The 17,826-nt window shown below is 44.8% G+C and overlaps 1 protein-coding gene across 2 annotated transcripts in view; it reads left to right on the forward strand.

The window, feature by feature from the left end:
* The window catches only part of DDRGK1 (DDRGK domain containing 1), a 43,553-nt gene extending 26,583 nt beyond the window's left edge, over window positions 1-16,970 (forward strand). The window contains exons 5-9 of one of the 2 annotated variants that reach the window (XM_053257754.1): window positions 544-666; window positions 3,842-3,880; window positions 13,250-13,306; window positions 14,512-14,560; window positions 16,397-16,970. In XM_053257754.1, the coding sequence (XP_053113729.1) occupies window positions 544-666; window positions 3,842-3,880; window positions 13,250-13,306; window positions 14,512-14,560; window positions 16,397-16,569 (441 nt within the window). In that variant the 3' untranslated portion in view covers window positions 16,570-16,970. Of the gene's footprint in view, window positions 1-543; window positions 667-3,841; window positions 3,881-13,249; window positions 13,307-14,511; window positions 14,561-15,734; window positions 16,368-16,396 lie in introns of those variants that run through there. The other variant, XM_053257755.1, reaches the window with a different exon arrangement.
* Window positions 16,971-17,826: the final 856 nt, after the last annotated feature.

The raw sequence follows: 17,826 nt of genomic DNA on the forward strand, positions 1-17,826 counted from the left end.
TTTGAGGGGCAGGGACTTCCTGTTCTGCGCAGCTTATTCAAGGTGAGCTCATGCAAACAGACAAGAGTGTTTGCTTTATAAGACTGCCGGTCTCCTCTTCGGTAGAAGTCAATGCGGGTGTTTGCTCAGTGAGAGCTTTGTTTCTGTTGATTAGCAACTCTAGGAAAAGAGAGAGAGTTGCTTCATGTTGCACCCTTTGCAAAATGAAGAGTACAAAATCAGAGACAAGTTGCCTGGTGCTCCTTCATTGTTCTCCTGGTGAGTCTGAGTACTTCCCCATTGAAAGGTACGCAGAAATTGTGTTGATATGAAATTAAAGGGTCTGTTTTGTCAGGACATTAATTGCCTGACTTCTTATTTCTTTTGTGAGGGAGTATATGGCCTGATATTTATTCGTCTGACTGAGATTATACTAATGCAGTTGTTGGGCTCCTTTCATTGGCATCTTGTTGGTTTGTAATAGTGATTTTTTAATTTTATGTCGGATACATTGCAAGCCATCTAGGTAGGATACCAAAAATAAACAATACGATTCCCCCTCAGGAAGAAGAAAAGAAGAAAGCGAAGGAAGAGGAGGAGCAACGCAGTCATGAAGAGTATCTTAAACTAAAGGAGAGCTTTGTGGTGGAAGAAGAAGGAGTGGATGAAGCCATGACGGAGGAAGAGGTCGGTTGTGTGGGCCCAGCTTGTGAGGAGCTGGGAGGAGGGCTGCAATAGGGCTTCCTAGAGCTGAAGCCAAGAATGCAAGAGCCAGGGGATAGAGTGAAGTGGGGCGGAGGGGTATGTGGGTGCATTCCCGTCAGCCCAGGAATGAGATTTCTTAGATGGGCCAGAAGAGTGGCCAACATGACGGGCAGCCCCATGTCGATATTAGGGACCTGCCAGGGCTGCTACTCCACAACTTGAAAGGCGACCCCAGCTGTGTAGCTCGACAGGGCTGCCCCCTCATGCCACACAGTCGGGGCTGCCTTTCGAGTTGCACAGCAGCCCCGATGAGTCCCTAACATTGACAGTGAGCTGCCCATCACATTGGCCATTGTGTAAAGATCCCTCCAGAGCAGAAGAGATGGAAATCAAAGGATGGCTCAGCAGATTGCAAATGACGGTGCACAGGTGCAGCGCTGAGCAGAGGGCTTCTGCAGAAGACCTCCACGGCCCCTTCCAACTCTAAACGTCTGTCATTCTATGCATTTAGATAGGAGCTGGTCGCAAATCAGTTGTATTCAAAGTGGGCCCCGAGCAGCTTCTGTGCCTAGATTGTAGGTCGGTCTGAAAAGCGTTAAGCATACAGAATATTGAGAATTCAACACCCACACTCTGCAGGGGTGTAATAATGTATTCAGTGGCCACTGCTGCTGAATCATAGAACAAAAAGCATAATGTTAGCCCAGTCCTCTTTCATGTTGATTGTTGGAGCCCATCAATATTACAAGCCAAATTCTGCCCTTGGGTGCACATGTGCAGAATGAGCTGGAAGACGGCGGGGGCGGGGGGCGGTGTGAAGTCATTTCTTCCATTAAAGAGAGCAAACTGTGGTCATGATTGATTTAAAACTTCCTACGTTCATTTCATTTGGCCTTCTCCCTGTAGCCATCGTTTCACATATCAAAATGGCTTCCCCCCATCTTTTTTGTGCATGCGTATAGATCAATGGGTGGTTCTTTTCTCACAGTTTGTTTATAAAGATAGAGATCAAACAGCAAGTGTGTAATGATGAGAGACCATGTTATCTCATATTTCTAACTCCAAAATTCCAGGAGGTTTCCCAGACAGTGGGCTTTACCGTGGGTTTACTGCGAGGCTTTTATGAGAATTCGAACCTGCCAAAAAAAACACACCCCAATGCAAAAAGTGGATTTCTTTACCCCAGATATGAATCGGGCTGCATTCTAACGTGCAGTGAAGAACCCAAATTGTGTGTGAAGTGCTCCCTGATAGCTCACAGGGACTTAGGGGTAATTCTGGTCAAAATGTTAACGCACCCCCTCCATTCCGGAGGAGATGCAGTCTAAAAGCCGAGTGTGGAAATCTTCCAAGAAACATGCTTCTTTAAAATCGAAATCCTTCTCTGCAGCCAACTAGAAAAATCAGTCTCCCCCCACCCCCCCACCAACAGACATAATACCCACTAAGAGGTAATAATCTGCAATGTTTTAGGAAGCCAGTGCGGTGGTCCTTGGCAGTTCTGATTATTTCTAGCATTCAATTTAGCAAATGGTTATTTTGGGGAGGAGTGAGCACTTGCCAAAGCTACCATCTTCGGAATCAACCATATTCTTGAAATATCCCAAGAGTGCAGTGTTAGAATCCAGACTAACTTTGTATCAGTCATTGTCTGAATAATCTGTAGTATTTCCTGGCCAGTACTTCGGAACAAATATACAGTCCCACCAGGCATGCAAGAGAGAGAGAGAGAGAATATTATCACTGTCACATTTCAATATTTAAACACTGTCTCCGTTTAGTGACAGCAAGAATGAAACCCAGGCTGGGTTTGGATCTTTTTTGTTTTGGGGCGGGGGGTGGGAGCAGGTTTGTACGTGTTTAATGCAGAATACAAAGATGTTTGCATATATGTGTCACATAGATAGAGGTAATATTTATGGAGGTGTGCGTTCTTTGTTCCTGTAGCCCTCAATGCTACTGTACGCCATCTTGCATCTAACGGAGACTAATCAAATTGAGTCTACATAAGATCTTCTGCACTTCATCTTAATTCTCTTACAAACTGCAGACAATTATCTTACAAACTATCGTGCCCAACTTTCTCTCTCTCTCTCTCAACTTTTGTTGAGTATGGGTAAATGCATAAAAATCTTAGGTAGCCATATTGATCCATGAAAGGGAAGGAAAAAATCCAAAAGCCACAGCATGGTGATACCTTTGTTAGGACCAATTAAAATCTAGTAATTGTAAGCCATGAGCAAGCATTTAAGTTCCTTGGAACTCTTCTTTAGAATGGAGGTTACGCAAAACCACCTCCATTCTAAAGAAGAGTTCCAAAGAACTTAAATGCTTGCTCATGGCTTACAGTTACTAGATTTTAATTGGTCCTAACAAAGGTATTACCATGCTGTGGCTTTTGGATTTTTTCCTTCCCTTTCATGGATCAGTATGGCTACCTAAGATTTTTATGCATTTACCCATACTGAAGCTAAGTTTCGGTTGCCGGTTAGACCTAAGGCTTCCTGTTTTGAAGGGGGGGCTTAAAAGAGGAGGGGGAGGAAGAACTGCAGAGGGCAGGGGTTGGACCTACAACTCCCACCATCTCCTTTCCTTCAGCCTGATGATGGCATTTGTAGTCCAGCAACATCTGGTGACCCAAGTATGAGAACCCATTGTGTGTGGTTTCGGGGGTGGGGTAGGGGGTCTAGGAGTAAGTTCCAGACATAAGTTTTAAGTTACAAGCCCACAGAGAATATTTTGGCATATGACCATCTAGGAGCTTGCTTCAGGAATGTCTTGGGCTGATGTCATAGCATGTGAACGTGATAAAGCTTGGCCCAGGAATAACCTGCATTTGGGGTGGGTGGGGAGAGGGGATGGCTTCTGACCCTGCTTTAGAGCTTTCCATGAAATGCAGTGGGGTGGGTGACTGTAAGCTGAAGTTCTTCTAGAAGTGGAGGTAGCCTTCCAGTCATTCCTCATGACATCAGCCCTTGGAAACCCACAATCATAGCCCACCAAGGTTTCAGGATACTTCATTCTAAGGCCTTTTCATGCTGACATAAATTAATAGGAGCTGGATGTTCTGTCTGTTGTCTTTCACGATTACAGAGTCTTAGTTTCTTGTCCTTCCTACTCTTTTAATTAATAATTGTTTTTTTCTTGCTGTGTCCAGTCCCACAGCTTCCTAACTGAACTTCTCAACTACATTAAGGTAGGTTACTCTCACTCCCCTCCAACACCTCGCTTCATTCCTGAATATTTGGTTTTAATAAATAAATAGGTTTCGATACTACAAATCTCTTGTTCAACAATCAAGCCATCTTCCTATAACCCAAAGGGAAATGTCATGTATACAGTTAAGTTTGCACTGCAGCTGTACCACAGGTTGCTGATATTTGCTATGAAGCCTGATTGCTATGTGGTGAACTGTGTTGGCTTTGCTTGCAATTTCACACCTTCAGCCACCCTGCACAGTAACAGAACTCTTAATTGGTGTCTGTAGATTGCAAGGTTCAGCCCTCTAGGCCAAAATGGTGTCATTTATGGGTTCTGCTTAGCGCACCTTGGATATTAAACGTTGTGGGTTTGCAGCCTGAGGTCTTCTCAGTAAATGTGTGCTGAGTATGTGTGTGGATGTAAGGGAAGGGATGAAGGTAGCTATCTTGGGACATGAATAAGGGCTAATATCTTCTAAGGAAGAGGCAGTCAGAGTTAGAAATTTATCAAGGCTACATAGGGTGGAGGAGAAGAGAAATGGTGGGTGTGTTCAGACACAGGGAATTTGTCTGATAAAACTCACAATGGCTTCACTCCTCCAGTTTTCTTTAGGCGCTCAGCTTTCTCCTCAGCAATAATCTCAGGGGGATCCAGTTTTTCCTGTCTGCAGCCAAAGGGGCTGTACACAGCTCTGACTGCCTAGTCCTGGCAACAGTCACAAACTGCTGACTGTTTAGCCCTGGTTGCCATTCATCCATCTAGCCTAGAGTTGCCATATCCCCTGAAATTCTGGGTCTCACCCAGATTTTATGCATCTCACCCAGATTCTCCCAGATTTCAGCTTTCTTTCTTTCTTTCTTTCTTTCTTTCTTTCTTTCTTTCTTTCTTTCTTTCTTTCTTTCTTTCTTTCTTTCTTAAAAGCCCTTGTAGAAGTGGAGTTATGGAGCAAAACATGCAGTCTCTAGTCTGCTCAGAAATTATTTTCCAGCCAATTTACATGATTTGCAAATTAGGCACCCAGATTTGGAAAGCCAGAATATGGCAACCCTGATCTAGCCCAGTGCAGTCGGCTCCGACTGCCGGCGGCCTTCCGGGGTTTCAGGCAGAGAGAGAGATCTGCCCAGCCACAGAGATCTTCAGGAGATGCCAGGGATTGAACCTGGACCTTTCCACATACAAAGCAATGTTCAAACACTGGGAAGTGGTTGAAGAAACTTCCCCAGTCTCTCTCCCTAGCTATGTTTTTTGTAACCTCTGTGTGAGAGGCCCAGTTTAGAAGTTATGCTGAGCATGTAAACCTTTGCCCATAGAATTCTACATTTGGCCAGGATCATGTCCCAGTTGGGTACTGGTTCCTACATGTGCAACATCCACCCAGCCTGTGGTGGGTCCCTGTTGTGCTGATGCTGCATCTGTGAGGGTCAGCAACTTGGTTTACAAGTGATCCTGAGTATATATAACTCCAGACAGGTTATGTTTATTTCACATGCTTTGCAACACTTTTAAATTGGGTGGAAATGTGCACATTTTCCTTCTTTACATTTGAGCAATGAGGTTGTGGCATCCCTTAAATTGTCACCGAGGACATCTGATCCACAAAAGTGTCATCTACCCAATGGTCCACAAAAGTGTCATCTACCCAATGCTGATTTTATTTCTCTATTTAATGTATTTATACCCCACTCTTCAAAACTCAGGGTAATTTACAATAAAACATAATGCAAAAAAGTGTAATAAAATGTCATAAAAACAGATAAAATACTGTGGGCAATAACAGAAACCAGCAGCCAACCATAAATACCAAGAAAATGCAATTTAAAGGGGAAATGCTCTATGAAATCAAAACAGTTATTTTTTAAAATATCAAGTGAGGATTTCTGCCATGCGTGTTCAGAATATAAATGCATACAACAATCATGGGGAAATGTTAAAGGAAAGAATAATTAATGTAACAAAGAGGCAGAGAGGAATGCGGTGGCTTGAGTCTTTTGAACGACCTGAAATATTCTAGTAAAAGCATCAGAGAGAGGTCTGTTGTACCAAATCTTTTAACAGCTGCAAAACAGCTTTAAAATGAGAGTGTGTGCTAAATTTCCTTTGGCTTCAGGATGGGTTAAGAAAACTGTTTGGAAGAGCTAAAATGAGAAATTAATGGGTTATGGCCAGGTTTTGTGGATTGGCTTTTTTTCCGTTATTTAATTGCTGGTTCCAAATTGTTTAAAAATTTTAATTAATATTTTGTAAGCTGCTGTGACAGCCTTATTAGCCGATCATGCAGGGTATAAATTGAATAATAAAAAGGGGGGATTAGACTGGAGAACAATTGCTCAGATAATTGGTCTCTATTTCTTAACTTTTAGAATCATGTTTGCAGTAGTATTCATGTTGAGTGGAATGATTTTGTTTTACTTTGTACATTTCAAATGCTAGTTTTTTAATTAAATTTTTAAAAATTGCATAAACTTTTAAATTAAATTTTTTTAAAAAAATCATAGCTGGCAGCCTATAGCAGGTAGACCTTCAGGCTTGGATCTGGCAAAGGCAGTGTGAAATATGTGTTGGTTGTAGGCCCACTGGGTAACCACTGTCAGAAGGTAAAGATGCTTTCTTGGCCTTGGTCCCCACTGCATACAACTCATAACGAGCTACCCCATAAAGGTTAGTTTGTAAAAGACCACCTGTAGAGCCAATGTGGTATAATGGATAGTGTGTTGGCTTTGGATTGTAGAGACCCCACTTGGAGACCTGGCCAAGTTACTGTCTTAATTTGAGGGGTTGTTGTGAGGGTAAGCTGTGATAACATCCCCAAACCTCTTTGATGAAAGTCCAGGATGCAAATCCATTTATAAAGGCAAACAGGATAATGGGCAGCCTGTCTGCTGTGTTTTTTCTGTGTTTTTTCACTAAAACTGTGTTTTTCACCAAAAAAAACCTGTGTTTTTTCACTAGAACTCATCTTTTGACCTCAAAAAGAGTGGGTCAGAGGGGAAGATATAGACTATATAGCAGTCACCCCTGCTAACTTGGCAGAGAGGCACCTTTCAACGTGGTGATTCTCTTTATTTAGCAGGGGGAGAGTAACTGGCCCTATCCAACCCCAGCACAGCATGTCTCCAGTGACTGTTGCTGGTGTCTATCTTGTGTTTCTTTTTAGATTGTGAGCCCTTTGGGGACAGGGAGCCATCTTGTTTATTTGTTATTTCTCTGTGTAAACCGCCCTGAGACATTTTTGGAAGGGCGGTATAGAAATTGAACAAATCAATAAATATAGTTCAGGGTGTCCCTGAGCACATGCCGAGCCCAGGAGTTTGCTTTCATACAAATCCCAACTCCTACATTTTGCCCTCAAACTTCCTTTGTTTTCCAGCAGCCTGGATTTGGGGCAGCAAGGGAACCTTTTTTGCCGTTGCTATTGTTATATCCCACCATTGAGAGTCAGAGACCCATGCTAATATGCTGCAGCTCCACCACCAGTCTGCCAATAGACCCCATCTGGTTTCTGCCCATCCTTGCTTTGGAGCACCATGCACACAGAGGTGCAAGCACTTCTTTATCCGTTATTTCTCTCAACAGATACTCATGTCTTGGTCCATAGTAATGCAGAGTCTGGGAGGAGGCATTTGTAGGGGACAGCGGGCAGGAGGGGTGGTATCCAGGGCACCCTTCTCAGTTCTGCCCTGCAAATCCCCACCCGTCTCCAGTCCCCACACTGAGCTGGGGATCCCATCTTTGTCTCTCAGCTTTTTGCTCTGCTCTTTGTCTTACTATGGTTAATGAGTGTATGATCATTTTTAGCCTGTGCAGTTCTGGCTTTTTTTTCTTCACCTTCTCAAAGTATATCTTTCAACCTAAAGGTCACATAAACCTTTTGACACTGCTGCTGCTTCCTCTGTGTGTTTTCGCCCTTCAGATTTCAAACCTGAAAACTTGAATCACCCCATTTAGAGCTTGTCGCTCTCCCTCCCACGTAGCCAAACGGAAAACAGGAGACCTTAAACCTTTGCAAAACCTTTGCTAACAAATCGCTTTTCTAAAGAAGGTAGAAAGAAAGGCAGAAGAGAAAACAACACACTGACTTGTGTTGGCAGCTATTACAACACACCGAAGAATTTGGTATAAATTTGGGTGCAATGTGCATTGCACACTTTTCAGTGTGAGCCCCACTGAACTTTCAGGGAAACACTAGTCTTCTAATTATTAATAATAATATTAATTTACATTTACATCCCACTCTTTCTCCAAGGAGTCCAGAGCAGAGTACATGGTTATGTTTATCCTCACAACACCCCATGAGGTAGGTCAGGCTGAGAGAGAAGTGACTGGCCCAGAGTCACACTGGGGATTTCATGGCTGGAGTTTCACTCGGGAGGTTTCGTGGATTTAAACTTGGGTCTCACCAGTCCTAGCCCAGCACTCTAACCACTACACCATGCTGGCTCCTTTGCACTGTTTTTCCAGCATCCTGCTGGCACTCCTGAGAACTGTGTGGTGTGGGGAATTTAAAAAACCTCCCAATCTTGGATTGGCAGCCCACCAACCCAACATTTACACAAGACCAACAGCCAGAGTTCAAATCTCAGATTACTCCTCTCAGGTAAATGTCGGAGGGGTTTGCTTCGTACACGACACACTTCCACAGGAGCCCACACCTGATATTACTTTTGACGGTGTGAGCCAGCCCAGAGAGATCCTGTCTTTGGAGAGGGTTTATACCCGTGCCCTGGCAGTACACCGCACTTAGTGAGGGGAATCCTGCCAGCCTGTCCGTTCCCTTGCACTAATGAGACCCTGCCAGCACAAGGGCAAAACTGGGCAGAGTTGGTGAGAGCTGGGGCAGGGGGAGTGGGAGCTTGTTCCACTTCTGGGTTCACGGAGGGGGTCTGTATGTTTTACCCCCTACCCTTTAAAAAGAAGACATGCAGAATCCTGGCAGTTCCAAGCTCTGAGAACTGGTTTTCATGGACTGGTTCCAGTTCAGTATGTTCAGTCCATAATACTCAGTTCTCTAGCTTGACTGTCTCTGACTTCGTAACTAGGGGGCCTGTCAGGTTGGGCTCTCTCTGATGAGATGGTGGTGGCTTCATTTCCCTATACTGTCTTCCTCTTTGTTTTTTTTAAGCTGCTGTTTTCCATCCTAAGATAAAAGTCAGAAATAGACAACAAAAATAGATTTGTTTGTCACATTTTTAGCCAGCGTTGTGCAAAGGGCTTAAGATGGGTAATCATGCTTTACAAAGGAAAGGGGATATGAGAAGAATCATTAAAGGAACTGAAATAAAAAGCATAATTAACGTCTGAAATTTGCTGCCGGAGAAGATGCTTATGGCGGCTAGTTCAGATATTTTAAAAAAAGAATTATATCACAAAGACACCTTTGTGGTGCATGAGTCTATTAATAGCTGCTGGCCCTGGTAGCGAAATGGAACTTTCTGTGTCAGAGGCAGTCTACCTTTGGATCCTAGTTGTTGTGGGGCCAGAAGCAGGGGAGGGTTTGGTGTCTGTTTGTGAGCATTCCAGAAAAATTGGTCTGGCCACTGTTGAAAACAGAACACTGGCCTGGATGGACAAATCCTGCACATCCCTTCTTATACAATCTTCTAAATCCTGCTGTTATATTAGTCTGAATTCTGCAAATTGTATTGTGACGACTAGTGAAATTTTGAACAGAGAACTTTAATAAAAATATTACCCCCTCAAGAAACTGAGCTGAGGTCCTTTGACTGTTGCTATATATTTCAGGTGTCCCCAACTGTCAGAGCCTTTGTTGCCTTTGAAAGGTCCATGGAGCTTAATTTGAACCACGGCTCAATCCTGAGCTCCATTCTCAGTGCTAGATCTGCACCTCTTGAACGTGCAACAGGAGAGAGCTTCTAAGCATGTGCAAAGTGTTTTTCCATCACATTGCCTTCTGCAACTCTCATATATGCGCCTGGGCTTTTAGGAACAGGGATTTGGGGTGTAGAAGCAATAATACTTAGCACTTATATAGCATATGATCAAACTGCTTCCCATTCGTGATCTCCAGATGATTCTCAATGTATAATAATGCCAGGCAGGCCTATCTTGCAGGGCTGTTGTAAAGATTACTAACAGATCTATAAGATAGGCCTGGTATCATTATACATTTGGTATCCTCTGCAAACATGGCCCCTTCATTGCTTACCAATCATGTATGAACACGTTTTTAAAAAACAGTCCCAATACAGAACTCCTGCAGAGAGACACCTTTTGGTTCTCTTATATTTTGCAGGGGGAAAGCAACTGGCCCTGTCCGTCCACAGCACAGCATCCCTCCAGTGGCTGTTTCTGGTGTCTGACTTATGCTTATTTTTAGACTATGAGCCCTTTGGGGACGGGACCATCTTGTTTATGTATTATTTATTTTTCTAAGTAAACTGCTTTGAGAACTTTGGTTGAAGAGTAGTAAATAAATATTTGTTGTAGTAGTAGTTGGGGGACCCCACTTTTTACTCCCCTCCATTGGAGAACTGACCGGTTACTGATCCCTAAGAGGACCAGTCTCATGGCTGTTAAGTTTACTCAGGAGCCCTTGGTGAGGGACCATCTCCATTAAAGGCAGCCAGGTGGGAGATTCTTCCTCCATGCTTGATATCTGCATCCCCTGGGGAGATGAGCCGCATCTCCATCACCCAAGCAATGGAGTCCAGCCATTGTCAGGGCTAAGCCGTGGGCAGTGGCTGCTGCTCGTTTAGTACATTCTTATGCCACCAACATGCCACTCTCTAGGTAGTTGATGTCTGTAGCCTAGATGGCCCAGGCTAGAAGCTGGGACTGGGAGAACCAAGCAGGCAGTCGGGGCTCAGGGATCAAGCCAGTAGCCAGAGGTCAAGCTGAGCAGACAGCCAGGAATCCAAGGGTCAGGCCTTAGATTATACATTGTGTGAAAAAAACAGAAGTACTTTTCACACAATGCATCATCAACTTGTGGAATTCTCTGCCACAAGATGTGGTGACAGCCAACAACCTGGGTGGCTTTAAGAGGGGTTTGGATAACTTCATGGAGGAGAGGTCTGTTGACGGCTACTAGTCCGAAGGCTAAAGGCCACCTCCAGCCTCAAAGGCAGGATGCCTTGGAGTACCAGTTGCAGAGGAGTCACAGCAGGAAAGAGGGCATGCCCTCACCTCTTGCCTGTGGGCTTCCAGCAGCATCTGATGGGACACTGTGTGGAACAGGATGGTGGACTAGATGGGCCTCCTTGGGCCTGATCCAGCAGGGCTGTTCTTATGTTCAGTAGCCAAACTGAGTAGACATAGCAACGAAGCAAGCACGAACAAACACACCAGAAGCAGGGAAACTAATACTGAGGACAGGCCTGCTTCAGGCAGGAAACCTCTTGACCAGTACCAGGGCTGGGCAACCTTGGCTCTCCAGCTGTTTTTGAACTACAACTCCCATCATCCCCAGTTTATTGTGGCTGGCAATGATGGGAATTGTAGTTCCAACAAGAGCTGGAGAGCCAAGGTTGCCTTCCTCTTTCTTATTCTAAGGCTTCTGAAACTTGGCCGTTGTGGTTGGGGATGATGGGCGTTGTAGTCCGACAACAACGGGAAAGGCAGGGCTAAGAACCCCTGCCTTCTGATCTTTGTGCTACAGGACGGGGAGCCAATGGGTGACCCCACAGGGCAGGGCTTACCCAGGGCATCATGCAGATACCACGAACATGATACCACGATCAGCAGCCATGTCACTGTTGGCCACGTGCCAGGCATCAACCGCCCTGAGCCATTTTTGGAAGGGCGGCATAGAAATCGCATGAATGAATCTTAAGAATACAAGAACAGCCCTGCTGGATCAGGCCCAAGGAAGCCCATCTAGTCCAGCATCCTGTTTCACACATGGATGGCATGCCGTCTCTCCTGCTGCTGCTCCCCTCAGGTGCGGGCCGTGAACGCGCCTCGGGGCGGCTTCTTTACGTGTCAACGAAGCTGGTGCTCCGTGCCGCCCAGCAGCCCCCGCGGCGGGGAATCGCCTCCGCCACTCACCTGGCCGCTGCTGGAGGCTCGCCTCCGTGGCAGCCAGATGAGTAGCGGAGGCAATTCCCCGCCGCGGAGGGGGGGGGCTGCTGGGCGGCACGGAGCACTGGCTCCGTTGACACTTAAAGAAGCCGCCCCGAGGCGCGTTCACGGCCCGCACCTGGCTCCCCTGCAACCCGTATTCAGGGGCATCTTGCCTCTGAGGCTGGAGGGCTCCTTTCTCTTTGGGCTCCTGCCTCTCTTCATCCCCACCCAAGGCTGTCCTCTGCCTCTGGCTTGTCAGCAAAGCAATAGCACTTACATTTATATACCGCTCTATAGCCGGAGCTCTCTAAGCGGTTTACAATGATTTTTAGCATATTGCCCCCAACATTCTGGGTACTCATTTTACCGACCTCGGAAGGATGGAAGGCTGAGTCAACCTTGAGCCCCTGGTCAGGATCGAACTTGTAACCTTCTGGTTACAGGGTGGCAGTTTTACCACTGCGCCACCAGGGGCTCTTCACCAGGGAGAGATGTTGGGTTCACCATCCACAGAGAAAGGACTCGGAAAATTGTTGGCCATACCAGATTTATGTATCTGACATCTGAGTTAGAAACCAGGCCCAGTTAGGCGTGTGGTGAATAATTAGCCTCTGGCCTCCAGATGTCGGAGCTTATTTGATACTGATTAGCTGGATCGTCACAGGCCGTCAACTTAAACCAGCTCACTCTGTTTCCAAGCTTTTAAAGCCTTTTCCCTTTCTTAGGGTGTATGTATTGCATTTGTTCTTGCATATGCTATTCTAGCTGCTGGAAATATATTGTATTTGTTTTTTTAATATATTTATTTGATTTATATACCGCCCTTCCTAAAGCGGCTCCGGGTGGTTTATACTAAAATAAAAAAACACATAATTAAAATGAAAAACCATTTAAAAACAGATTCAAATTAAAATTTAAAACTAAATATCATTAAAAGCCAGACTAAAAAGATGGGTCTTTCAGCTCTCCGGAAGGCCTCCAAGGAAGATAATCCTCTCATATTTCATATGCATATATATCTCATATATATAGCAGGTTTTGTAGGTACAGCCATTTTAACAAAAGGAGACAAAGCATTGGATCTGGAGTACATGAAATGTTTATTTAAAGGTGCTCTCCGAAATCTGGATGCTCTTTTACAATACCGCTGCATGCCGTAAATGTCTCCTTGCTTAGAGTTGAATTACCACTGTTTGCTGTCTCCTATATCATATATTTTGGAAATAGGTTAAATTAATAAAATGAGTGCACACATCTAAATATTTCAGTGCAGTCAGTGTCAATGAAGTTCCAAATTTATTTATTTTTTTGACTAGCCAGTTTCAAATCTTGTCTCTTCCTACAGAATGCCAAAGTGGTTCTTTTGGAAGACCTGGCTTCCTATCTGGGCATCAGGACGCAGGTAATTATCCCTCCCCCGACCCAGTCTTTTGGAACGTATAGCTATTGGTGAAACATGCATACCCTGAATTAAATATCTCCCAGTGCTTTTGAACACTAGCCCCATGAAGATGTTTTGAGCATTTCCTCGCTAGTGGTGACCAGTGATGTGGGCCAGGGAAATATGCGATGCAGAAAAGTGTATCGTGGCCAGGAACACACTTTGTGACAGTGAGTTCCAGAAGTGAATTCTGCCCTGCGTGAAGAAATACTTCCTTTTGTTTGTTCTGATTGGCCTGCCAAACAGTTTCACTGGGTGGCCGTGAATTCAAGTATCATGAGAGAAGGAAAAAACACTTTTCTTTAGCCACATAAGAGTATGATAACCTTAGAAGAGAAGTGCTGAGTCAGGCTGAAAATTCATCAGATCCAGCATCCATCCCACACTGTTATCCCCCAACAGCTAGTATTTAGTGCTATACTGCCCTTGAACCTGGAGGCTCCACATAGCCCTCGTAACTATTAATAGACTTATCTTCCATTAATATGTCTGATCCCACTTTTTCCACACCATGCATAATTTTATAAGCATCTGTCGTGTCCACCTTTGTCATCTTTTTTACAATTACTACTGTAAACGAAAAAGCCTGAAACACTTCTGTGTTTTCTTGTGGATTCGTAGTATTTATATCAGGCCTGGCCAATCCAGAGACATCATACTGCTTCCCAGTCACATGAGCCAATACTGCAGCCCTCTGTTCCTTTCTGCTCCTGAAGATCGCTCTGAAACCAAAATGCACACAGTCCTAGGACACTCACTTTAGCAAAGTCCAAGCCCCAGACCCTGAGGCTCCCAGTTCAGACCACAGTTTCTCAGGTACATGTTACACCAGTGGTTCTCCAAATTGGGTCCCCAGGTGCTGGACTACAACTCCCATCATCCCCAGCCACAGTGGCCAAAGATGATGGGAGTTGTAGTCCGACAACATCTGGGGGTCCAGGTTTGAGAAGTGCTGTGTTAAGCAGCATTCTGAGTATGGAGCCTTGGCTGATATTTGTGCTTCCTGAATGTTCCCTACGGCCGTAATAAAGATTGATATGATTTGAATGTCCCCTAAATGAACGCTCAGCAGGCCTGTGTAAGAATGCTGGTGTCTTGTCTGAAAACCTTCCAGTGCACCTGGAAGCATGATATGCGTTGCTTACTGGTTTGTTTTCCCTCAACAGGATGCAATTAATAGAGTACAAGACCTGATGGCAGATGGGACGCTAACAGGTGAGAGCAAAAACATTATGGGGTTTGACTGTCTCATTTAAATTCAAACAGATGTCTGAATCACAGGAGCGGCATGCCGGAACATCTTCTGTTGGTTTTCTGTTCAATTTTATTCAGTGGCATTTTATTACATTTCAGTGTATAAGATTTCAACTGTTGGATAAAAGTAAATTGCAAGTGCATTCAAAGTAAGATATATTAGTGTAAAGAGATACCAGTGGGAATACTCAGATTCACAGGCTACTGGTTAACAAAAGCTGCATAGAACTTATGCAGGGCTAGTCGAAGTTCTGCCTGCACCTGAGGGTGCCATGGTGCCAACATCCCCCCCCACCGACAGCCACAACAGTGCACAGAGCACACTGCCCACCACTCTTCCCACACACACCCCGGCAGTGTGCAGAGCTCACCACTCGCCCTTCTTTTCCTCCCACCACCCTGGCTTCCCTCCAGTGGCAAGCACCCTCCTCCCATCACTTTATCCCAGAAGCAGCCAGGACAGTCAAAGAGTGTTAGCTGTGATCGCTAAATGCCGAGGCATTATACCTCTGCATAGCAGGTGCCACCTTCTGGGCTTCCCAGAGAAATCAGCTGGCTGCTATGTGGAACTGTGAGGTGACAGACTCTGGGTTTGATCCAGAAAGACTCTTCTTTTGTAGGGCGTGAGGGTTTAGCCTTTGTTTTGTTGAGTTCAGCTTTTGTTCAAATATTTTGTGTATTCATTAGAACTGTCAACCAATTTGACAAGCTTTAGCTGATTAATCATATTTATTTTAAGCCGCTGATAAAACTTTGGGGACCATTAGCTCTCCCCCCCCCCGCCCAGGCCTGCAAGTGTCTTGACCATACAGGTAGACCTCGCTGTACACAATACCGCTATTTGCAGTTCTGCATATTCACGGTCTGGAAATAGGCACCTGACCTCGGCTTACGTGGGTACGGAAAGGGTTAATACCCACTTATCCACAGTTCCTAGGTGACTGGAAGCAACCTCCAAGGTTATTTCCAGTCACAATTTTGTTTAAAGGAGCCATTTTGTGGCTCTTTGGGTTTTTCCATGATTTTTTTGTGGGAAATTGGCCAAATTGACGGTTTGGGGGGGCATTACTGGACAGATGGAGACCAACGGAGCACAGTATGACATTTTCTTTCCATTGTTTTCGCTGTTTTTCAGACTCCTTTTCCCCATGCAGGAACCTAATCCCCCGATTCCCATTGCCCCAATGCCTCGTTATCCGTGGTTTCATTACCTTTGGAAATCTACAGGAATGGAACCCCTGCAGATAACAGGGTACACCTGTAATTCATTCATGGAATTTGCTGTCACAAGATGCAGTGCTCATCAACTTTGAGGCCTTTAAATGGCGATCAGACAAAGCATAGAGAAGAAGTCTTATCAGTGATTCTTATGCAATGGCTAAGTAGAGCCTCCATGTTCAGAGGCAATATGCCACTGAATATCAGCTGCTGAGAAGAAGCAAGGGTGAGGAGGGTGATTGCCTTCATGCCCTGCTTGTGGACTTCCTGGAGTAATTTGATTGGCCACTAAGGAAGCAGGATGTTGACTTTGGTCTACTGGACCTTTCCTGTGTTGAGTTCTAATAGAGTGATGCAGGCAAATTTGCCAAGAATAAGAGCCAATTAATTGGTGGGATTTATAATCTCATTTAGTACCCTATTGGTACCAATTAACCAATTAAAGTCTGCAGTCCTGATATTTATACATTGTAACCCTTTGCAAACCTTGGGGACAGGCTGATTAGAAGTTCTAATGAGGTAATTAAATTATTTAGTGTCAGACTTTGGAGTTCTATTCCGGTGTGGCCTTCTCTCTAGGTGTCATCGATGACCGAGGCAAGTTCATCTACATCACGCTGGAGGAGATGACCGCCGTGGCCGAGTTCATTCGCCGGAGGGGACGCGTCTCCATTACCGAACTGGCTCAGCACAGCAATACTCTTATCAACCTACAGCCTGAGGCCAGATCCACCCCTCTAGGAGTGGTCTAAGAAGCCAGTCCTTGGGCATGATGAAATAAAGTGTGGTTATAAAACGGGTAAAGTCTCCACATATTTTGTAACCTCAAAACAACAGAAATGGTGTGTTTTAATTGCAGGGGTTCTAGTACAGAAGTTAAAAACAAACACTCCAAATTTGTAAAAACTAGTCATCCAACAGGAAGGATGTGGGAAAACCTTGTGGCTAAGCTATTCTCTCTCACTGTTAGCCTCAGTGTCATCTTCATGAATATACCAAAAGGTTTAATACTAGGTTTTTAATGTTTTGAATTATTTTAATTGTTAATTGATTTGATGTTTTAATTTATTTTAATTGTAAATCGCCCGGAGATGCAAGTTTTATGCATTATAGAAATATTTTGAATAAAATGAATAAATAATAAATAAATTTATGTATTAGAATATTTATATAGCACCTTTCCAAAAAATTCAAAGTATTTTACACTAACATCCCCCCACCCAAAACCAATTTAAAAACCAACAATATAATATTAACATCAGTCACACCAACAACAAAAATCAAAAGAGGCACAGAAGGCAAACACAAGCCTGATGGAAGAGGTGTGCAAGCACCCTTCCAAAAAACCCAACAAGAGGAAGCTTTATTTGCCTCTTCAAAAAGAGGGCTACAAGCCCAATTCTAATCATCACTATCCACCAGGTGAGTTCTGGGGGTGTGGTGCACCAGGTGAAGTGGGTTGATGGAAGTGGCCAATTTACTGCCTGCTGGGGCCACCTCCGATGCTTAAGGGGAGGAGAGCTGGTCTTGTGGTCCCCTTTGCTAAGCAGGGATGGGAGACTACATGTGTGAGGACTTTTGGATATTCCCCTGAGGGGATGGGGCCAGAGCTCAATGGAAGAGCACCTGTATGTTTGCATGCAGAAGTTCCCAAGTTCCCTCCCTGGCAACATCTCCAGGTAGGGCTGGGAGAGACTCCTGCCTGCAACCTTGGAGAAGCCGCTGCCGCTGTGTAGACAATTCTGAGTTAGATGGACCCATGGCCCAACTCAGTTGAAAGCAGCTCCCTATGTTCCTAACCACCTCACCACCAGGCCTCATTAGCAGGCTGCCCCTGCTAATTTAGCAGGAAGCTGAAACCCAACTTCTGCACCCACTACCCAGTAGCCAGCAGAACAATTAACCCCAACCAAACTGAAGGGATTATGTAAACAACTGAAGGGAGTCCTGAACCTGCTGCAGAGAGTTGTGGGATCCTGCTGCATTCTGCCCCCTGCAGGCCTGGCACC

Source organism: Hemicordylus capensis, chromosome 5, assembly GCF_027244095.1.
Source record: "Hemicordylus capensis ecotype Gifberg chromosome 5, rHemCap1.1.pri, whole genome shotgun sequence".
NCBI lineage: Eukaryota > Metazoa > Chordata > Lepidosauria > Squamata > Cordylidae > Hemicordylus > Hemicordylus capensis.